This window comes from Marmota flaviventris, chromosome 17, assembly GCF_047511675.1.
Source record: "Marmota flaviventris isolate mMarFla1 chromosome 17, mMarFla1.hap1, whole genome shotgun sequence".
In the NCBI taxonomy this organism is placed as follows: Eukaryota; Metazoa; Chordata; class Mammalia; order Rodentia; family Sciuridae; genus Marmota; species Marmota flaviventris.
Genome location: NC_092514.1, coordinates 63,817,577 through 63,842,321, shown reverse-complemented (window position 1 = coordinate 63,842,321; position 24,745 = coordinate 63,817,577). Strand labels below are relative to the sequence as shown.

The window sequence follows — 24,745 nt, the reverse complement described above, 5'->3', positions numbered from 1 at the left end:
ATATAGTTCCTGTTCTTGGGGAGTTATAATCTTGTAGGGCAAAACTTACAACTGTGCAACAACTAGATGGCAACAACTGAACAACCTACAGACCAGTGGACAAATTATATCCAATGACTAAAGGAATTAAGAATAATCAAAATGGCCTCAGTCAGAAATGCTGACTACATGATAGCAGGTAAATCAAAGTGGATCCTAAAATAAAAGATGATAGCAATGAACTGGCTAAGAGGTGAAAGGAAGAATGGTGGGCTCTATAGTATGATGAAGAATGTAGATAGATAAGACTGGGGAGATAAAAGCAGAGACATTCAGTGTTGAACCCTGGATGTTAGACTAAATTCAGATTTTACATGATAGGCAATAAAGAAGGGCTATATGGAGGAGGTAACTTGAACAGAGAAATGAAATATAATAACATGAAATGATACTTTCCCAAAACATATTCAGAAAAAAAAAAAAGATACATTGGGGATCAAAAAGAACTCTCCTTATGCACAGGGACATACCCATTCTCTTGGGTCTCCTCCTAATCAATAAGACATCCGATTACACAAGTCTCTTCAGAAAGTAGATGGTCATGAGTACCATTCCACCTAAACTCTACCCTGCTATAGTACATTCATAGTTCTCATGCAGCCGTGTCAGTTGTCCACAGTTGCATATCTTCAAGTGTAAGGAAAGGAAAGAGAGCCAAGAAACTTTCAGGAACACACATCTGAAGAAATCTGGCAGAGGAATTAGTGAAGAAGACAAATTCTAACTGCAAGTGTTCTCATGAAATGTAGGCTCTCAGACAATTCAGCAGGAAAAAAGTGTATGGTGTAGTTCCCCATTTCTGACAGCCCCTATAGATTGCCTGCCACTTGGTAGGGCAGCAGCTGGCAAGTTACAAGAAGCCCTCCAGACCATGGCCTTTTTTTCTATTGCACAGATGGAAAATTTGTTTCCTAGATGTGTCTCAAGGGAGAGGCCAGACTGCTGAGCTGTGGGAGTTGGATTCACAAGATGTGATAGTCTCAAGTCCTTGAGAACCTTTACTAAACATCACCTCTACACTAATCAACTCTCTTGTGGTGGGGGCAAAATCTAATTGAAAACAAATATAGAGAAAAGAATTTTCTCCTTTATCATAAAGTGTTTTCCTTCCTCCCACCCTATTAGCTAAATTACCATTAGTTGTAAATTTGAAACTGAATCTGGCTCTCTATGAAATCAAACACAGAAGGTTTGCTGGCCACCAACAATAGTGGGCTGGCCTGTGTTATGCCCATACTTTGGCAGAGGCCATGGAATATAAGATTCTGTCAAGCAACAAGGTAAGCCTGAAGGAATGCAAGCTTTGTCTTCAGTTGCTGGCCCATAACACAGGCTACTTACATGGTTTCTGTCCTGGGACAGCAACAGTATCCTAAGGCTTTTCATACTTGAGCTTCTATCCAAAATGTCAATTGCTTTATCAAGATCATCTTGGTTTTTCAGCAGGATGGAGAGCTGTGACATGGGACACAGAAAAATTAAATCATAAAATACAACTCTATTTCAATGTTTAATTTGCAAACATAAAAATTAAAAATAAGTTTGGAGAAAAAAACAATCTCATTGGATACTATGGGTCTTAAAAGATCTACATGAAATCGTAATTTTTTTCCTTCAAGTATACAATTCAATATTTTTTAGTAACTTTTCAGAGTTGTGCAACCATTACCATAATTATTTTTTTCCCCCAGAGTAGGGGTTCTAGGGATAGAACCCAGGGGCACTTTACCATTGAGAGATGCATACCCAGGCCTTTTTATTTTTTATTTTGAGACAGGGTGTCACAAAATTGCTAAGACTGGCTTTGAACTTGCAATTCTCCTGCCTTAACCTCCCCAGTTGCTGGGATTACAGGTATGCACCACCACAACTGGTACCACAATTAAATTTATATATATATATTTGTTATTGATAGACCTTTATTTGTCTATTTTTTTATATGTGGTGCTGAGAATCAAACCCAGTGCCTCACACATGCTAGGCAAGTGCTCTACCACTGAGCCACAACCCCAGCCCACAATTAAATTTTAAAAGATTGCCATCACACCAAAATATTTCTTGTACCCATTTACAGTCACTCCCTCTTCCCACCTCCAGCCCCAGGCAGCTACTAATCTACTTTCTGTGTCTATAGATTTTCTGGACATTTAATTTAAATGGAATCATGCAATTTATACATATTCAATTCAACTCAAAAATTTGCGATCATTTACATCTATCTTCTTTCACTTAGCTTAATGTTTCTAAGTTCATCCATGCTGTAGCACATCTCAGTACTTTTTCTTTCTTTCTTTCTTTTTTTTTGGTATTGGGGATTGAACCCAGTGGCACTTAACCACTGAGCCACATTCCCAGTTCATTTTTTCATATTTTATTTAGAGATTAGTCTCACTAAGCTGTTTAGGGCCTTGCTAAGTGGCTGAGGCTGGCTTTGAACTTGCAATCCTCCTGCCTCAGCCTCCCAAGCCGCTGGAATTACAGGTGTGTGCCACCATGCTCAGACTCAGTACTTTTTTTGAGATATTTTCTGAGAAGAGCGTCCTCTCTAAAAATACCCTTTATTCCAAAGCATCAAATCCTAAACAGTTAAAGGTCCCATATTTTTACCCAAAGTAAGCAGTTGAGTCATGTCCCACCCTATCTCCCATTGTGCTGACAAAAACAGAACAAGCAGGAAGAGAAAGGTATAAGGAGGATGGGGGAATGGAAGAGAATGAAAATTCATTAAAATAAGAGCACAAGAGCTGAGGTTGTGGCTCAGTGGTAGAGCGCTCACCTAGCATGTGAGAGGTGCTGAGTTTGATCCTCAGCACCACATAGAAATAAATAAAATAAAGGTATTGTGTCTGACTGCAACCAAAAAAATTTTTTAAAATAAGAGCACAAATTTAATTTGAATGTTTAATATCTTAATGTTTAAAGGGAAATTCAGTGACTAGAACCTGAAAACTACCTACTCTCTTTTCATTCCATTGAAGTATTAAAGAGAAGGTTTTAAGGATACAGATAAGTCTCACTCACTGTTAAATGCAGAGGGCACTGAATACTTAGATGCAAAAATATGCTTTGCCCAGGACTAGCAAATGCCAGATCTTACACATGTGTCGTAAAAACAAAATCAAGCAAAGTCCATTTAATTTATTCATTTTCCAATTTAAAATACAGATAGATGACAGAACCCCAAATCCTAAACTGGGAAAAACAAATAGTAAGAACAGTGTATGTGAGTGTACTGAGCATCCCCAGCCTTTTCTATTTTTATTTTGAGACAGGGTCTCACAAAATTGGCAAGCTGTCCTTGAACTTGTGATCTTCCTGCCCCAGATTCCAGAGTAGCTGGGATTATAGGTGTACTCAACTGCAAGAATAGTATTTAAATAAAAATTTCAAAACTACTCATAGAAAGGAAGAATGTTTTGCAAATATATCATACTGCAAAATAATTCCTTCCTGGGGGATAGTCAAAATAGGAATAAATAAGAACTGTTTGCAGACAGTATAAAGAGATCATTGGAATAGGTATTAACTTTCAAAACAGCTATAATTTTACAAATGCGTAAGAGTCTGGTACACAGAATACACAAAGAACTCTTAAAATTCAACAATAAAACAACAATCAATTTTTTTAAATGGGCAAAGAAGTTGAGCAGATATATGTCCCAAGATAAACAAATGGCCCAACACACACGAAAAGATGCTCAACATCAGTAGTCATTAGTATAAAGCAAATCTAAATCATGATGACACACAATTTCAATCTACTAAGAAAAAGATGGGCTGGGTTGTAGCTCAGTGGTAGAGTGCTTGCCTAGTATACGCAAGGCAGTAGGTTTGATCATCAGCAAAACATAAATAAATAAAATAAAGGTATGTGTCCATCTACAGCTAAACAAAGTTTTTGTTTTTTTTTAAGGAGCTGCGGGTATAACTCACTGGTAATAAATAAATAAATAAAATCAAGGTATTGTGTCCATCTACAACTAAAAAATTAAAAAGAAAGAAAGAATACCTGGGTTCAAGCCCCAGTAACGGGGTGGGGGTGATATATATAATATATATGTATATGATGTATATATAAAATTTTTTAATATTTATTTTTTAGTTGTACTTGGACACAATACCTTGATTTTATTTATTTATTTTTATGTGGGGTGCCAGGGATCGAACCCAGGGCTCTGCCCGTGCTAGGCGAGAGCTCTACCGCTGAGCCACAACCCCAGCCCCTTATATATATAAATTAAATAAAACCTCAATGAGTTTTTCACTTGGGATTCTCAAATCCTGACAGGGTAGAGTTTAGGAGCAAAACAAAAGAAAGAAAATGAATTTTATTTATTTATTTTTTTGAAGAACAAAAAAGATTTCTTTATTTATTGTCTTATGCAATGTATACCCACTGCTGCTGGTCCTTAGACTGCCAGAGAAAATCCTCACTTGCTTACAATAAATCTCAACTCTGGTAACTCAGGTTTCCACCCTGAATGCAGCATTAAAGCTGTGTTGAAATGGAATAAGCACAGGCTTATAGCCAGATGGATCCATTTTCTAACTCCATCTCTTTCACATAGGGGCTTGCCAATGAAGGCCAATAGTACAACCAAAACAAGGAATTTTAAATTAACAAAATATAAATTGGTCAACTCCTGATCATTGACATTAGTAAAGTATGGACAGCAAAAAATAGTTTAGATGCATGATCTAAAATAATTATCTAGATTTGGCTTTAAATTAACATCTATACAAACATTTAAAATAGGGAATGCTCAATATTCTAAACAGTTGTTAATTGACGAAAGAGTTTCAAAACAGATTTAGGGACATTTAGGAACATGTGGTATTTTTTTTTAGGGACTTTTTTTTTTTTTTTCCAGTACTAGAAATTGTATTCAGTGCCTTGCACATGCTACACAAGCATTCTTCCACTGAGCGACATCCCCAACTCTACATCTGGAATTCTTTTATTTTTGGATATTGGATATTGAACCCAGGGACACTTAACTTCCAAGCTACATCCCTAGCCCTTTTATTCTGAGAAAAGGTCTTAGTTGCTGAGGCTGGTTTTGAACTTGCGATCCTCCTGTCTCAGCTTCCTATCATTGGAATTATAGATGTGTGTCACTATGCTCAGTTAATACTCTATTTTTTGATAAGTCTGTGCTGAAAAGAAAGATATACCTATAAAATGTAAAGGAGACAGAATAAGTTCTGGCCCTGGTATCATACCTGGTTCCACCATGAAATATTAGATCTACCTACACTGAATGAGTAGGGGGAATGGAAATAACTATGTTATCTCTCACGTAGTTAAAAAAAACCCAGAAATCCCAGAGTTGTTAGAATTAAGAAAAGGGGCTCCAGAAAATGAAAACCTGCAGATGATATTAGAGGAACAAACTAAAAAATATAAAAAATGCTCAATTAAGCAGTAAGAAATAAAAGTAGGGGGGCTGGGGATGTGGCTCAAGCGGTAGTGCGCTCGCCTGGCACGCGTGCGGCCTGGGTTCGATCCTCCGCACCACATACAAATAAAGATGTTGTGTCCACCGAAAATTGAAAAATAAATATTAAAAAAATTCTCTCTCTCTCTCTCTCTCTTACAAAAAAAAAAAAAAAGGAAAGAAAAGTAGGCATCTCTTCCTTTTTTTTTTTTTAATTTCTTTAAGCAGCTATTTCTCCTGTCCCTGCACGGTTCATCTCTCTTACCTCATTATTCATGTAATGTAGATCAAGAGGTTGGCCAAATACTGTTGTCACCTTGTGCTCCACATCTTCATACCTCACAGGCCGGCTGAATGCTATAATTCTGAAAAGGAACAGGCAGGTTGATTTAACTATATATTTACAATGTAGGTTTTAGAATGACCTGAACATATTTTCCCTTTCTTCTCAACATAGGATTCTCTTTTTTCTTTCACTAAGTTTGCTTTTTTTCTATTGTTTCCTTTTATTTTCTTATTTATCTTTCCCTTTTCACCCTTCACCTAAACATCTCTCAAATCTGACAATAGCTCTTGCAACCTTTGCTCAATCTCAGTTTTTCCTTCTACTACTTTAGCTTGCACCTTTCTCCCAATGACAGCATCACAGCAGGCCACTGGGCTTAAGAACTATGTTCTAAATACTCTTGTTAGGAAATAAGCTAAAAAAACTCAGAGATTGGGGCTGGGGATGTGGCTCAAGCAGTAACGCACTTGCCTGGCATGCGTGGGGCGCTGGGTTCCATCCTCAGCACCGCATAAAATAAAAATAAACATGTTGTGCCCACCGAAAACTTAAAAATAAATATTTAAAAGTTCTCTCTCTCTCTCTCCCCCCCCCCCTTAAAAAAACAAACAAACAAACAAAAAAAAACTCAGAGATCAAACCACTAGGTCTGAAAACATGATCTTAAATCCTAAGGGACTCAACTCTTAAGAAGTGGAAGATCTTTTCCATTGTTCATTTTTGAGACGGCACAGAAATCTCAATACTGACTACTTTCAGAATTAGGATTTCCTACCATGGAATTATAAAAATTCCCTTAAGTTTTTGATATGCCAGTGTCTTAACCAGTGTCCTATCTGGGCATGAAAGTAGTGTTGATACTGAAGCTTTTCTAGGGAGATTCATTAGGTCAGTACAAACAACAAGTTCTATAAACATAAAATAGAGTAAAAACTTCAGTAAAGAAGTATTAAAATATGATTTGTTATTAAATACTCCAGCAAAATTAAAAAGTAGGAGAGATAAAACGATATTGGCAAAATATTGGTAACGTTATAGCTGGATGACAGGACCATGGGGGTTCAGTATAATAGTCTATCAACTTTTGTGTATGTTTGATATTTTCAGGGTAAAATGTTTTAATCAATGTATTAGGCTAAATTATACAGGGCTGCTATCAATCATTTTTGATATCCAATAGGTCCAACCCAACAAGGTTCTAAACTAACTGAAATAGGCAAAGAGAAAAATTAAAAAGAGAACATCAAAATTAATTTCTCTTCCCCGCCCCCACACCTGAAAATATTGGACTAAAAAGTAAAATCTTGGCCAGGTGCAGCAACACACATCTGTAGTTCCAGGTATTCAGGAAGCTGAGGCAGGAGGGTCACAGATAACTTAGGTCCAACAGTTCAAGACTAGCCTAAGCAATATGGTGAGACCCCATCTCAAAAAAAAATTCTTAGGGGCTGGAGCTGTGGCTCAGCAGTAGCGCACTTGCCTGGCATGTGTGAGGCACTGGGTTCAATTCTCAGCACTGCATATAAATAAATAAAATAAAGGTCTATCAACAACTAAAAATAAATAAATAAATAAAATTCTTAAGAGTGGGGAAGGTCTTCCTAAGTGTAACATAAAATATAGAAAACAAGGAAGAAGGTAGACTTGAAGACAAAAATTTAAACTTGCAATGGCAAAATAAACCAAAAATTTTTTGTTTTTTGTTAAAAAAAACAACAACAAATATTGACTTAGAGAAAATACTTAACAAAGAATCAAAAAGACAAAAAATAGAAAAAGAATTTATAGAAGAGTTATGAATGGCTAATGCACACATGAAAAGATATTCCATGTAATTGGTAAAATCTCTCAGTACACTTATTCAGGACAAAAATCACACTAGGGGTGGAGCTGCAGGGCTCAGTTACAGACTCTACATTTTTTGCCATCCTCTATGCTGACAGGAAGAAGTATGTGGCTCTTTCATATCTTCCCTGCTCACCCAGAGTGGGAAGTGGTATAACCAGAGGAAGAAGCAATCAGCCACAGGAAAGATGGATCTAAGCCATTGGGTTTAATAAAATATGACCAGATAAAATTTCTTTAATGTTCCTCTGAACTATACTGGCTCCAAGGAGCAGTACAAAACCTCCTTCATCTAGAATTGTTATTCAATATGTCAGTCATTAGCCATGTGTGGCTACTTTAATTAATTAATTAGGGGGGTACCAGGTGCTTAACTTCTGAATCCAGAGGTACTTAACTTCTGAACCACATCCCCAGCCCATTTTATATTTTATTTTGAGACAGGGTCTCACTAAGTTGCTGAGGCTGGCTTTAAACTTGCAATTCTCCTGCCTCAGTCTCCTGAGCTGCTGGGATTATAGGCATGTGCCACCGCACCCAGCTTCAAATTTAAAGTATTTGAATTAAAATTAAAATTGGTTTGTCAGTCTCACTAGCCACACATGTCTAATTGGCCAGTATATTGGACAGCACAGATACAGAACATTTCCATTATAGCAGAAAGTTCTACTGGACAACTCTGATAGGATATTACTATACACCATAACCTACCCTTTAGGAAGATACTTTCCCCGTAATTTTTCTTTTGGAAGTTATATTGCCAACTATATTCATTTGTCTTCACTGGGAAAAATCCATTCGTACCTCCCCCCATCAACTGTCCCAAGCAGTGTTAGGTACTATCTAGATGCTAGCTAGATATGTTATCTTAGATAGAGGAGTTTTATGTAGCCTTTGGAAAGAATGGTTTTCTTGTCATTCCTAATATCAAATCGTATTCATCTCATCAGGGTCTCAGCAATAAGTCAAAAGGGGCTAGCCTTTCTGTATAAAAATGCCAGAAGTCCACTTAGATATCCATAGCACAGTACTAGAAAAGGATCAGAGATTAAATCTTCCTAATCCTGGTCTGGCAATGAGCAATTAAAAACCCTTAAAAGCTGCCCACAGTCTGGTCAAGATCAGAAACCAGAACTTTTTAAGATTTGGTAGGGCCCAAGCTGCTGCCATGGCATGCATTAGTAGGCATTTTTAGGCCTGTGCTTCAACCAGGAATCTATATCCAGACAACAAACCCTATGTTATCTGCCATTGAGGTTTTCAAAGGGAAAGACTCCTCCTTTTCTGCCTGGAGGAGGGTCAGGAGTCTGGTCCCCACCCTTCTAAAACAAAGGGAAAGTGCAATGACCAACCTGGATACCTGATAGGAATGAATGGGAAAAGTTGCTACTTTTTTCCTCTTTTCTGTAAATTCTAATTCTGTAAGGGCCTACATTTAGAAAGATCCTACCATATTCCTTGTAAAAAGTAAAGAAACCTACAACTTTCTCTACAAAATCTTGACATGAAATATATGCAACTAGAGCTGTCTGGCAAAGAGCAGCTTGAACTTGGCTTCCCCGTGCTCTTTATAAAGTCTTCGATTCTACATATAGTACACAAACAGGGAAATGTCAGCTCAATAAAAAGAGAATACAGTTTTCAAAACCTTGATACCAACATTCTGCCACTTGGGGCTTCAGAAGGCCATTCCTGCCTGACCACCTTAAATATTTGTGGTTTCAATTTGGCAGCTTCTTTGAAACCAAACATACACACTTTCTCAGTGTAAGTCCGTTCACTGTAACTGCACACCACTTTGGGAACAGGGAATTCAGAAGAGCATAACTGCATAATTAGGCTCCAACACAATTGAGCTTTTGATTTCATATCTACTTCTGAAAATTCTCTGCTATACCAAATTTGGCCATCCCTCCAAAACCCAGTCAGGTCAGAAAGTGTGAAAAGCAGCAACTATGAAGTGGCAATTTAACTTCCTTGTTTTTGGAAGAATGCAGAATGAGCAGCTGGGGACAGATCTCAGAAGACCTTCCTTCCTCCAGGCCTGAAATCCACATGGGAGAACAGGACTCTGGCTCCATAGGCCACACTTTCTAGGAGGTTTCTATCGGGTAGTCTCCGCCAACCTTGCAGGCTTGTGATTAGATCTTATTAAGGGAGAACTGCAGCCATCAATCTCCTCTGGACTTAGTGTCAAATTGGGTTGAAAGGTACCAGCTACAGAAAATTCCCAGAATGAAGGATGTGAGGAGGTACTAAGGTCCTCTTAAAGTAGGAAGATCTTCTCATTGGCATGCTCTTCACCTCTTCAGATGCTCAAACAAGGGGAAAAAGAGGAATAGCAATGGGAAAGAGTGGGAAATAAATACTGAAAGGCACACTTAGACACACTTAGGTACACATGGACCATATGCATACACATAACAGGGTTCCAAATATTGCTCAGAGTTCTGTATGTTTTTAAAATGTTTTTCCTTAAATAACCTGAGAAAGTAAGTGGAGTCACATTTTTTTCTCCACTGAGAGCTTCTACCTTGGCTTCCCCCAAAATAATAACAATAATGACAACAACAACTACTACTAAAATATTGACAATGGAGAAGACAGAAGAGTTGAGTAACATTATTTTCACCAATGAGGTAAAATTCAGAATAGACTTAAAAAAACAAAAACAGAAAGCCTTCCCTCTTTCTATGCCCTTAAAGGATCTGAAATCTTTTAAAACTGATGGACTTAGTATAGCTTCCCATGACCTAAAGACACATCATGAAGAAACTTTCAATCCACCCAACTTTCAATGGCCCCAATATAGACAAAGCCAGGGCAATTCTACAGAAGATAGGGATGGCATCATGTCACAGGACCATCCTGACCTCCCTCTAATGCTCACAGGTGGCAGTTGTCTGGAAGTTCCAGTTGTCTAGAAGCCATGACTTGGAGTAGAAACAGAATTCTCATTTCCTCCCCTAATAAAATGGCAGATCTCACAATAACAGAATATAACAGAACATCAGCAATTGAAATGGATTCCAATTCTAAGATCAGAAACAAAGTTCAATTGGTAGGTGAAACTTTCCCCTTTATGCCCAATCAACCCCATGCTCCAGCCAGTGGTCCCACAGAGAACATGACAGGGTATTGCTTCCCAAAGTCAATACTGATAGCTTACATACACATGAACACAACCATCAATTGGAAGGCAACTTACCGTCTCTCCCCGTTGTGCTCAAATTTGATTCTGACATCACTCTGTCAAAAGGAATGATAGATAGGTTAGAGCAGTCTCTGACTTGTGTTCCTCTAGCCATTCCCAGGTAAGCCTTGGGCAGTCCTTGGCAACATTAAGCAAACATCACCATTAAGCAAACACCTGATGGCTCCTGGTCCAATTTTTCTACCCAGAAAGGCATTCCTTTCCAATGAGTTACAACTTCTAGTACTAACCTCAGGGGCAACAAAGCTCTTGGGATAAAATTCCTAGGTAGCTGTTCCACCTTAACTGCCATGCTCTGAAACAGCAACTTTCTAGGTTCATACACTATTTCTACAAGTGGCTCTGGAATTTCTCCTACCAAATCACCTCCTGACCAAGATACCTTTACTGCTTGGCTGATGCAACTAAATAGAAAAAGAAATCTAGATGCCGATCTTTCTAGATATAGACCTTAGGTAAGTTACTTATCCTCTGTGAGTTTTAGTTTTTCTATCTGTAGAATAGGGCTAAACACATCTTGCAGAGTTGCTATGAGAATTAGATGAGATAATGTTAGTAAAATAACTGACAAGTAATAGACATGTGACAAATGGTTTTTGTATCTGCTGCTGCTACTGTTACTACTATCATGGATTTCACATGATTCTACCAAGGCTAACCTAGTGGGAATAAAGTAAGACCCTATACAAATTACCTTAGAAACTGTCCCCAGATCTATCTGAAGTAACTATGCTGGATAGCATGCGAACTCTGGGAGGGCAAGGATCACATTTATCTTGTTTCTGAATCCCCAGTGCCCAACAAAGGGAGTGGCATATAATATTTGTGCTTAATAATATTTGCTAAATGGATGAGTGGATTGAAGAACAGAACTGAGTGTAAATGTCAGAAATAGGGGAAAGTATAAGTGCGAAAATGTTAAAGAATACATCAAGAAAGAGATAGTGCAGAAGGCGTTTTAAAAATGACAGAAAAGGTGGGGCTGGGACTGGGGCTCAGTGGTAGAGTGCTTGCCTAGCACATGTAAGTCATTAAGTTTGATCCTTAGCACCATACGTGAATAAATAAAGTAAAGGTATTGTGTCCATCTACAACTAAAAAAAAGGGGGCCGGGGATAAGATATTACAGAAGGAAAAAATGAAAGAAGAAAAGGAAAGTATGATCATCAGGAAACCATCAAATAACAAATGAAGGAGAGAAAGAATTCAAGCTCAATGAATAAAAATTATATGGACAAGACAAATTAATAGATTGTGGCTTGGGAGGGAAAAATAGGACTTCAGAGTATCTAAAGAAGACAGACATCATGTGCATGTATGAATATGCAACAACAAATCCCAATATTATGTATAATTATAATGCACCCATAAAAATAAATTTAAAAAGATGAAGAATACTTAGAAATCAAAGATGACAGAAAAGGCTTGAAAGATAGGAGAGTACACAAAGAACTCCTTTCTCCCTTTAGGGGCTAGAATGCTTTAGGTCAACTGAAACAGTGGTTCTAATTTACACCTAAAAATTATTGAGGACCCCAAAGTACTTTTGTTTCTGTGGATTATATCCATTGACATTTACCATATTAGAAGCTCAGAAAATTTACATCTTTTTTTTTTTTTTTTTTGCAGTGCTGGGGATTAGAACCCAAGGCCTAGTGCATGCAAGGCAAGCACTCAACCAACTGAGCCATATTCCCAGCCTTAATCTTATTTCCTTTTTTTTTTTTTTTAAAAGAAAGAGAGAGAGAGAGAGAGAGAGAGAGAGAGAATTTTTTTAATATTTATTTTTTAGTTTTTGGCAGACACAACATCTTTCTTTGTATGTGGTGCTGAGGATCGAACCCGGGCCGCACGCATGCCAGGCGAGCGCACTACCGCTTGAGCCACATCCCTAGCCCCAATCTTATTTCTTTTATTCATTTAAAAGTAGCAATTAAGACTGGGGGTGTAGCTCAGTGGTAAAATGCTTGCCTGGCATGTGTGAGGCCCTGGGTTTAAGTCCCAGTACCACACACACACAGCAATTAAAATAAAAAAATATAGACTTTTTGTTAAATATAATATTTATATTAATACTTAATATAGATTTTTACTTAAAAATAGTATTTTCCAAAAAATATACTGAGAAAATGCAAATCTCTTTTACACCTTACCTAAGACAGCTGGATTCTCATGTTTGTTTTTGTTTTCACTCTGTTGCAATGACATATATGGCTACTCTGGAAAACTGCACTGTATATTCTTAAGAGAATAAGGGTGAAAAGAGCAAGTAACATCTAGTATTATAAAAAGTTTTGACCCTGAAATAGTCTTAGGAACCTCCCAGAGGATACCCAGACTATATCACTAAATTAGAATATAAGAATACCATCCTCTAGTCCATTATTTTAAACACAAGGAAAGTGAGGCTCAAATATCTCAGTATTCCTGGAAAGTACATGTACTAAAAAGTAGACAGCAAGGCTCCCTTGAGGGACAAGGCCTGTAATGTGATAACTCTTCAAATATAGCCCTGAGCTAGGTACAGTGGCACATGTCCATAATCCTAGCAACTCTGGAGGCTGAGGCAAAAAAACTGCAAATTTGAGGCCAGCCTGAACAATTTGGTGAGATCCTGTCTCAAACTAAAGGGATGTGGGTGTAGCTCAGTGAGAGAGTGTCCCTGGGTTCAGTTCCTAGTACTACAAAAATAAGAACAAACAAACAACAACAAAAAAAATCCCCAAAACATACAGCCCTGATGTTTTCTTTTCATATAACCTATAAGTCATTTTATCAATTAATAACACAATAATTTTTAACATTTATTGAGCATTTTCTTGTTTTCTTTTTTTAAAAATTGTTTTAGTGGGCAGGCACAGTGGCACATGCCTGTAATCCCAGTGGATCCGGAGGCTGAAATAGGAGGATCACAAGTTCAAAATCAGCCTCAGCAACTACAAGGTGCTAAGCAACTCAGTGAGACCCTGTTTCTAAAGAAAATACAAAATAGGGCTGGGGATGTGGCTCAGTGGTCTAGTGCCCCTGAAGTTTAATCCCTGGTACAAAAAAAAATTTGTTTTATTTTGAGACAGAGTCTGCTAAATCAGTGAGGTTGGTCTCAAATTTGCAAACCTCCTGCTTCAGTCTCCCCCCAGTTACTGGAATATAGGCAGGGGCTACCTCACCCAGCTTATTGAACTTTAAGGATTGAGCCCATAGGCACTTTGCCACTGAGTTGCAGCCCCAGCCTTTTTTATTTTTTATTTGAGATGGTCTCGCTAAATTACTGAGGCTGGTCTCAATCTTGCAATTCTCCCGTAACAACCTCCCAAAATGCTGGTATTATACTTGTGTGCCACTATGCCTGGCTTGAGCATTTTCTATGTACCAAGATTGTCCTAAGCATATTATATGTTTATTAAACTAATCTGCACAATAGGTATTATTATTATTCCTATTTTACAGAAGAAATTGAGTTACAATAAGGTTAAGGAAGTCTCCCCAAGGTCAAGTTATCACTGCTTAAAAATCTGTGGAAGACTAGCTCTTATCTTAACTACCATGTTATGCTACAACTTAAGTGTCACATAGGTAAATGTTTATTTCACTCACAGATGCAGGGCTTTAATGCAAGTACTGAGGAAGGAAACTATCACTGGGCTTAGTGGCACACACCTATATCCCAGCAACTCAGGAGGCTGAGGCAGGAGGATCAGAATTTAGCAAGGCCCTAAGCAATTTAGTAAGATCCTGTCTCAAAAATAAAAAATAAAAAGCGCTGGGGATGAGGCTCAGTGGTAAAGCGCTCCTGAGTTAAATCACTGGTACTCCTGGAATATATAAATAAATAAGAACACCAAAGGAAGTTACGTGACTTACTTTTTGGAACTTATAAAGAAAGAGATGGAAAACTCTATATCTGGCATAATAGTGGAGTCAGAACCAGGAGACAATCATGCAGCAAACTGGGAAACCAGGAGGGGAGCCTTTGGCTGAGATTATGGGTAGATGGAGATAAAGGAGATAGAACAGGAAGGTAGGCTGCTCCTATGGATCTGTATTCTAGGTAAACATGCCCCCACACACACAAGGGCGCATATATATATATATATATACACACACACATACATATACATACATACACACACACACACACGCACACACACACATATAAATAAAAGCCAGAAGATGGAGCAGTGCTGTGGAGGAGTTACCATATGAATTCAAGATTTATATTAGTGATAGCAGTTTTTTCACGGTCTTCTTTTCTTCTTCCCTGAAAAGCTAAGGGGCTGCCATAACAAAAGTTACCTTCAAGCTGGTGCAGTGGCACACACCTATAATCCCTGCGGCTCGAGAGGCTGAGATGGGAGGATCTCGAGTTAAAGACAGACTCAGCAAGGGTGAGGCACTAAGTAACTCAGTGAGACCCTGTCTCTAAATAAAATGCAAAATATGGCTGGGGATGTGGCACAATGGTTGAGTGCCCCTGAGTTCAATCCCTCCAAAGCATGGTCCACCCTGGCATGCTTCACTCTATTCCCACAACGGATTCTGAAGTATCCTCAGTGCTCACCTGTCTTCCCCTGAAGGTGGATTACCATATCCTTACACCAATTCTGCCTATAGCCTGGCATACCTTGATGTAGCTCTCATTATTATTTTTTTTAATGAATAGATGTTTTTAAACAGTTTTAGATCTACAGAAAAATTGAGCAGATAAAGCAGACTTCCCATATATTCCTCTCCCCCCACATTAATCTTTCCTTAATAACATTTTATGCTAGTATGGCACATTTCCTTTTGTTACAGTTAATTAACGAATATTCGTGTATTAACTAAGTTCACAGTTCATTCAGATTTCCTCAGGTTTTTTGTTGATTTTTATCTACTTCTTTTTTTCATTTTATAAGATGATAGTTTAAAAAAGACATAATAATAGCTCTCATGCTTAAACTGGAACAACAAGATATTTAGACATACATATGAAAGAACCTCTTCAGTTCCTTTATAGGACTGAAGGAACTAAATTTATTTCATTATGGGTCATAACTTGGGCATTGCTTCTACATGAGGTTAGTTAGAAAGGGAATTAAGCCCAGCATGATGTTGCATGCCTGTAATCCAGGAGCTCAAGAGGCTGAAGCAGGAGGATCATGAGTTCAAAGTCAGCCTCAGTAAGTTAGTGAGGTCATAAGCAACTCAGTGAGACTCTGTCTCTAAATAAAATATAAAAAAGGGCTGGAGATGTGGCTCAGTGGTTAATAGTCCCTGGGGTTCAATCTCTGGTACAAAAATAAAGAGTGAGAGAGAGAATTAAACTTTTGCTCCAAACCACAAATCACTCCTACTCCAGCCTAACCAAGGCTGTGACTAGCAAATAGTGTAAACAAAGATTCCTTGTCTAATGATACCACAGCCATCCCAGAGCAAGATGCAGGTTTCCATGTATGACATGGTGTACCCAAATCTGCCAAATTCCTAAATCTGTTTCTCCTGTCAGGCTGACAATATGGATAAAGAAGGTTCAGATAAAGGTAACTTAGTTCAATTCCTTCCTGCCAACCATTCTCCTTAACCTCTCTGGGGTATTTTACATTGGTGGCCAACTCTTCCTCTGGGAACCTGCTACCACTCTAACCCCTAGCACACTAACTACTTCTGCTTCTTTGCTGTTTCCTCTTCTTCGTGCCCTCTCTCACCCCTCTCACCATGTGACCATGAATCTTCAAATCTTCAGTTTCTGGCTTTCTCCCTCTTTACTCAACTTTCTTCTCAGTAGGGATAAATTTCATCAAGTCAACCTATAAATAAAAGACTCTCAAATCTCTATGTCCAGCCCCAATCTGTGAATCAAAGCTTTATTTGCCTACCATGTATTTGAGGCAGATATGCAGTTATTAAAATGTAGCAGTGGAGTCAAACCACCTGCTTTAAATGCTGGCTCTAGTTTGTATGACCTTTAACTTATTACTTAACCTCTCTGTGACTCAATTTCTTCATCTGAAAAGTAAGAATCATGAGAGCATGTATTTTTATGTAGATTTATCAAAAGAATTAAATTACACAATTATACAAATTAGAATAGTACCTGATACTTAAGAACTAAGAAAGGTCCACTATCCTTTAGCCAAAATCCTTGCAGCCAAAGTGTTTCCAAATGCACATTTAGGACTTAGAGAACTAATATGGTGTGTACTCTGCATACCACATGATACCTCCCCCATCCCTGGGTCAGTGGCGGGCAGCACTCCCACTGGAGAGGCAGAATGCTCTTAAGTATTTCCTACATTCTTGTGCATTTCCTAAAGTTAGTTTAGGACACTGTGCCTATTTCTGACCAAGAGCTAGAAACAGAATTGAGTTCTATACTCTTTCCTGGCAGTCTAACATCCCAAGACAGCAGGGACCCTCTCAACTCAAATTGCTAAGTTACTGTGGGGAACACTTTCCTCTCCCTCCTCATACTGGCCATATTATGTTAAGTCACTGAGATTCATAGTTCATTTGTTACACAATACAAACTATTTATCTAAGTTATTCTAATTTTTGCAGTGAAAAATATGAATATTCATAATAAGTGGAATAGAGAAAGATTATAAATAGCCCTGCATCCACTCAGGCAAGTTTTGTTCCCAAATGAGTTTGCTTGAAATTAAAAAACAAAAACCCTTCAGTTTGCAGAACTCTCCGCATTTCAGAATTGCAGATAAGATACTGTGGAGGGGCTGGGGTTGTGGCTCAGCAACAGAGTATCCACCTAGCACTGTGTAAGGCCCTGAGTTTGATCCTCAGCACCACTAAAAATAAATAAATAAAAGTATTGTGTCCAACTACAATTAAAAAATAAATATTAAAAAAAGATACTGTAGGGGCTGGGATTGTGGCTCAGCGGTAGAGCGCTCCCCTAGAACGGGCGGGGCCTGGGTTCGATCCTCAGCACCACATAAAGGTATTGTGTTGTATCCATCTACACCTAAAAAATAAATATTAAAAAAAAGATACTGTAGACCTGCAAAAATTAGCGCACATGTGCAAGCACACACACACACACATGCACACACACACACACCCATCACACTCTCTCAGTTTTTCTCCCCACTGCAATCTCACACTTAACCTAGCCACATATGTCTACATCAACTACCCTCTTAAATGAATCTCCCTTCTCAGTATCACTATTTCTAAGTTGGTACTTCTGTTCTCTCAGCTAAACCTGGGTTCTATTTGAGCCTTTCCTTCCTTTCCCTGCTCACAGACAGATAGCAATTTCCAATTTCTCCCTTCAAAAGACTTTGATAAGAGGGCTGGGGATGTGGCTCAAGCGGTGCGCGCTCGCCTGGCATGCGTGCGACCAGGGTTCGATCCTCAGCACCACATACAAAGATGTTGTGTCCACCGAAAACTAAAAAATAAATATTAAAAAAATATAAATATTTTAAAAAATTCTCTCTCTCTCTTAAAAAAAAAAAAGACTTTGATAAGAGATTCTGCTTCCCATTCTTTCTGACGTCACCTCTTGATACTGGATTCTGAAGGCTACCTCTGTGCTTCTCAGTTCCCCACTTCTTACCCATTCTACATTTCCTCTACAGTTCCAAGTATCTTCTGTTTGTACCAGTAATTGAACCCAGGTGTGCTTAACCTGAGCCACATCTCCAGCCCTTTATGTATTTTACTTAGAGACAAGGTTTCACTAAGTTGCTTAGGGCCACACTAAGTTTTGAACTCACCATCCTCCCACCTCAGCCTCCCAAGACACTGAGATTACAGGCATGTACCATCATACCTGGCCCCAACTATCTTAATCACCTCTTTCATGGTGTCCCTTCCTTGTTCAAATAATAGTCAGTGATACCCACAACTATGAAATAAAGTTTAAATCCTCCACCACCATTTGAAATCCTCTGGGATTTACACTCATTCTGTTTACCTAACCACTGCATATTATTTGTTCTCTAAGGAACTCCCCTCAAGCCAGTCAATGCTCACTCTATTTTCTGAAATTTGCCATATTTATTCCTTCCTCTAGCCTCTAACAAACTGTTTCCTGACCTAGAGTGCCACTCTTCCTTCTTTCCACCTAACTGTTACACAACCTTTGCAGACTGGTTCAAGTGCCACCTCCATATGAAATGACTCCATAGCTCTTCTGGCTCAAGTTTACACCTTTCACTTTCCTGGTTTCCCATAGCACTCATTTTTGGGACCATATAATTGATTAGGTACAGTCATACACTACAGTAGTTTTCCCGCCTTCCTGTCTGCCTGCCTTCCTTCTTGCCTGCCTTCCTTTCTGCCTTCCTTCCTTCCAGCTTGCTCTCCTTCCTTCTTGCCTGCCTGCCTTCCTGCCTTCCTTCCTTCCTGCCTGTCTTCCTGCCTTTCTTCTATGTATTCTTCATTTCCCAGTAAGAATGCATAAATCCTAGGGTTCAGGGACTATAACTTACATTTCTTTTATGTGTTTAGGAAGCTGGACTATACTCATATGTTAAATTTAATAGAGGTGCCATAGCTGAGAAAAAATGTTCTGGAGCTGGCAGAGTAGTGCATAACTATTACCCAGTAACTCGAGAGGCACTGGGAAGAGTTTGGAGGGCAGACTCAGCAACTTAGTGAGACTGCCTCAAAATAAAAAATAAAAGGGACTGGAGAGGTAGCTCAGGGGGGTAAATCAACCCTGGGTTAAATCCCCAGTATCTCCCCACAAACAACCCCCCCCCCAAAAAAAAAGGAAGAAAATTAGTATAACGATTCAGGTTTAGGAAATTCAAGTCCCCTGTTCACCAGTTAATCAGTAAGGGTAACAGTGAGGGTCACACTCTGAAAAGGGACAGGGCAGGCCTCAAAGTTGAGCTACAGATTCAGGAAGCAGCAGGGGCAATGGATGTCACCGGTAACACCAAATTTACGAAGACGCAAATTTCTCAAAGTCTGGACTGATATGTGAACATGTAATCCAAAAAAACTCTTGAGAATCCAGAAAAAAAAAAAATCACTGTTTATTAAACAAAGGTTTGTGAACTAGTTTGTTCTGGCAAAGATCTCGGTTAGTCATTATTTGTCTTATCCTCTCTCTGATTCTGTATTGCTCCCTCTTCCTGTATTTGCTGAATACCTTTGATGGCTTCCCCCATCTTTGGAACTGAAGTCCTTATTTTGCCAGAGATTGTAAATAAATGAAAGAAAAGGGCAACAAAAATAAAAATTTTATTTGTATATGTAACTCAGAAAAGTCAGAAGAGATCAGCGGAAGAGATGATTATAAACCAACCTTATAACAACAAAAAAAAAAAAAAAAAAAAAAAACACCAGGCTCTGTGCTGCTATGTCTTATTTTCAAACTGGCCAGCCGTCTTATCAACAACCCTTGAAAGAGAAGGGAAGTCCTGAAGAGCCAGATCTATCATGGTAAAAGCAAAAGGCAGTCTCTCGACCCTGTTAGAGGAACAGCTCCTGGAATTCTCTTCCTGTAGAACTGATAGCCAAGGGTCTGCCCTGCTTACTTCTGCCACAAAAAAGGCAGCTTTTCCATTCAGAAGGACCCGCTAGTGGACTATCTAGAGAGTCAGATCCAGACTCTGGGCTCTGATGGAGCATCTACCTGCCATCTTGATAAGATTCAAGGAAAATCAGAATCATGGAAATAAAGATTCTATTTCTTCCTTTACTGGAGTTTTCTAAAATTGGACTAGATCCAGAAGTTTGCACAAGGCCATCAATCAAATAATTGATAATGACAATTCAATAAAGGTAGAAAAACTTAGAACTTTCAGTTCCAAAACAGTATGCATAGTTTTGGTTTAGAAACTGTTTCCCCAAAGTTCACACCTACAGAACTAGAACATAATAGAAGTCATGTAATCACTACAATTTCACATTTATACTTTTTTGGTACCAGGGGTTGATCTCAGGGGCACTTGACCACTGAGCCACATCCCCAGTCCTATTTTGTATTTTATTTAAAGACAGGGTCTCACTGAGTTGCTTAGCGCCTCACCACTGTTGAGGCTGGCTTTGAACTCAAGATCCTCCTGTCCCGGCCTCCCAAGCCATTGGGATTATAGGCGTGTTCCACACCACCCAGCTACAACTTCACATTTATATGTTTGTTTTAAAATGTACAAAATAATCAAGAACTATGTAATGTTTTGAACAGCCAACAATAAAAAATTTAAAAAAAAAATAAAATAAATAAAAATTAAAAAAAAATAAAATGACAAGTGAAATTATCAATTTTCTTCAGTTGATTTCGATAAAAGAGAGTAAATCAGACAACTGAATGTCACTACTTTTTTGCCATGAACTTACTATTTCACATGGCTTTTATGGATGTAGTTTAAAAGGTGCCACATAGAGGTTTTCTAAAAATGCAATTTTCCCATATTAAAATCTTACTCATCTCTGTTGAAACCATATAAATTTCAAATGATACGTGATAAGCATACTGTTCAAAATTTTCACAAAGCTTTAGAATATGATTTACTTTATAATCAACTACTCATTTAACTGGGTATTCATTTTATATGGCGCAGAAGATTATAAATATACTTTTTGTGACTTGTAAGGATATGCAGAGAATAAAGTGAAAGGATATTTGAATAAATAACTAACAATAAGGGGCAGAATGTTAATGAATGTTACATGATAAGAAAGTAAAAACACACACAAAAAAAAACTGGGGTGAGAATGACTATGAAAAGTAAAAAGTTGATCAAAGAAGTCATTTATGTAATTTGGAAATCTTTGCTAAAAATCTTCAAATTAATATTTTTGAAATTTTATTATCAAGTTAATTTTGCACATAATTACTAATCCGTAATACAGAGAAAGTCAGGATATAGAACAATAGATACCCTACTCCTCATTAACCCTATTCTTTTTAAAGACATTATTTTAGCCATTTGTTAATGTTTGGGGTAGTTATATATAAAACTTAAAATAATAAACATGTTATTCTGCTTTGTTGAATTGTAAAAAAAATAAAAAAATAAAATAAAATGTACAAAATACATTCTGTCCATGTTACCCACAACTTTATGAGGTAAACACAATATGATACTATGTCTATATATCAGATGGAAAAACTGAGGTTCCAAAAGGTTATATAACTTAAATTTGGTAAAATTAATGTGACTAAGAGTCAGAAGATCTGTGTTTGTTACCTGGTTCTACTCAATTATCTTTGTGTAAAAGTTCTGTATGGGGTGAGGTTGTAGCACAGTGGTAGAGCACTTGCCTAGCATGTGTGAGGCGCTGGGTTCAATTCTCAGCACCATATAAAAATAAATAAAGGTCCATCAACAACTAAAAATAAAAAAATAAAATAAAAAGTTCTGTAAACATTAAAATATTATACATGTTTACAACTGCTGATGTTGTTAACTATCATTGTAGAAAGTACTCAGTAAATCGTAAAATCCTTTGTTAACAGATGATTAACAATTCTATGACTTCTAGGCCAGTGCTCTCTTTACTCCACTGAGCTGGCAGCGAGTACTCACTGTGAGTGGATACCAGCTGAGAGAATTTTACATATCATGACCTGCAAAACCATCCACAGGCGCCAATCACACCTGATATGCCATACACCTAAGATATTCAGCCAGCTCTAACCATGCTGTAGGCTTCCAGGGACCTAATGTATAGAAGAGAGAATAAAGAGAACACAAATCTAGCCTCCCGGCCAATCGTTCACAGCTGAGCATCTCATTGCCCACAGTACTTCTACAGTGGCTCAGAATGTTTATTTGTTCTCAGACACATTCTTTTTCAATTAGTTACCAACCCTATTTACTTAAGAGGATGTCTTAAGTCCTGCCAATCAGAGATATTGAGTTAGGTTTCCCAGTTCTTCCAGGCCTCAGCCCCCAAACATTTCTATCAATGAACCTACCTACCTCTGATTTTCTTTGCCGTGCCAAGCTTGAGCCCCATGAGGCTGTGCCAGTCTCAACTTGGCCTTGTAACCAGCACTGCCATTTGCACACTGAAGAGCTGTTTGCTTCTGCCAACATCATTCCACTCATGAATAAACAACCTTTCCCACTAGCCAAAATACTTGGTTACCTTCAACTGCAATTCTGCAATTTGAATCCTTAGCCCAATTTGACATTTCTTAGCCCAGTTTGGCATCTCTTAGCTCTTTAAATTAGGCAGTGATTTTTCATTCCTCTTTCTTCTTAAGCATGGACATTCTGGCAAAAAATTTGTAATGAAAACAGCTATTTCATCCTATCCTAAGCCTAAACTAACAATAAACAACAATAACAAACATTAATTTACTCTGTAAATTGTAAAGTCCCAAGTCCACTTTCCAGGTAGTTTTTTTTTAATATGTATATACACCTTTATTTTATTTTTTATGTGGTGCTGAGGATCAAACCCAGAGCCTTACATGTGCTAGGCGAGCGCTCTACCGCTGAGCCACAACCCCAGCTTCCCCCTACTCCCCACCCCCGTGATTTTCATTACACTAAATTGTAAACTGTCAATACTTCTCCCCCATGCATTTCCCCTCACCCCCATTTCACCTTCTCTCTTTTATAAATGCACTGTCTTTCTGCTTTCAAGATTTTTGAAGGGGCTGAGGTTGTGGCTCAGTGGTGGCGTACTTGCCTGGCACGTGTGAGGCACTGGGTTCGATTCTCAGCACCACGTATGAATAAATAAAGGTCTATCTACAACTAAAAAAAAATTTTTTTAAAGATTTTTGAAGACTCTCTCTCCTGGTGAAAAGCTACTAGGCTTCTCAGAAGAGATCATTCTACATCCTTGACTTAAAGGGAAAAGTCATCTTGACACTTTTTGTTTTTTTACCTAATATTGCATAAAAACTTGAGCTTTAATTTCAAAAACAGTCATGTTAGAGTCACAGCTTCACATTCTCCAAAGAATAGAATTTCATTAGATAGGATTCCCATTGATGAACTTATAATAATTTATAGAAACTCATGACCTGTGTAGAAATATGGAAGGCACCAGTGAATCTCTACCATCTCTAAGCACAGACTTAATTTCCTTTTTAAAAAATCAACAATACTTTACATAGTATGTAAAGTTTTACTCTCAAATAATCACCAGCCACATGTGACTATTTAACTTAATTAAAAATAAGTAAAATTTAAAACTTAGTTCGTCAGTTGCTCAACAGAACATGTGGCTAGTGGCTACCATATTGGACAGCACAAATATTAAAGCATTTCTGTCATCCCAGGAAGTTTATTAGTACTGAGAGAGGCTGTTTATGAATACTGTTGTGAGAAATGATTAGAGGCACAGAACATGGAACCAATGGTCCCTACAAATTCACTAAAACAACTTATCTGGGAAATGAATTTCACTCTTTTAGAATGAATAGCAAATTTAAAAGCACATTTCAGCTTTAACAGGTAATACAGGTCCTTACCAAAAATGTCTTTTTCTCACTGGCCCCTGCACATGAGCTTGTTGTTACTGTGGGGCTGTTCAGAAGGGCTGAGCTGCTGCTGTTGTGTTTTTTCTTTAAAAACAAAAAAACTGAGGTTAATGATTTGCATCCTCCACATAACAGAAAAAAAATGTGACATTACTCAAGTAAATTATAGGTGCAAAGAGCCAGTACCCATGAAGATTAATTTCTAAAAAATAGTCAATTCTTTATACAACTTTCCCAACCACTGACTTCACTCCAATAACATAACAGCAGACATAGGGGGGAAAAAAAATCAAGATTTCTTTTATAATAGCTTTTAGCCTCTAAACAGAATGATTCCTAAAAGGTAATTCCTGTTAAGGAACTATCAGGGACTACTTCACTCCCTTTTCCCTCAGTCCATATGGGTCTTCCAGCTCAAAACAGCTTCCCCTTTTCACCCACTAACTGATATCTACGCCCATAGTTCAGTATGGAAAAAGATCAGCTAACTGGAGCAGTGTTCGCAGGCAAACTCCACATAGGAA

The 24,745-nt window shown here is 38.0% G+C and overlaps 1 protein-coding gene across 2 annotated transcripts in view; it reads right to left on the bottom strand.

Moving 5' to 3' along the window:
- Positions 1-24,745, bottom strand: part of Map3k3 (mitogen-activated protein kinase kinase kinase 3) — a 69,254-nt gene that overhangs the window by 34,606 nt on the left and 9,903 nt on the right. The window contains exons 3-6 of one of the 2 annotated variants that reach the window (XM_027946261.3): positions 24,213-24,305; positions 10,817-10,857; positions 5,743-5,842; positions 1,381-1,494 (exon numbers count right to left, since the gene is read on the bottom strand). In XM_027946261.3, the coding sequence (XP_027802062.1) occupies positions 1,381-1,494; positions 5,743-5,842; positions 10,817-10,857; positions 24,213-24,305 (348 nt within the window). The remainder of the gene's footprint in view (positions 1-1,380; positions 1,495-5,742; positions 5,843-10,816; positions 10,858-24,212; positions 24,306-24,745) is intronic. The other variant, XM_027946262.3, reaches the window with a different exon arrangement.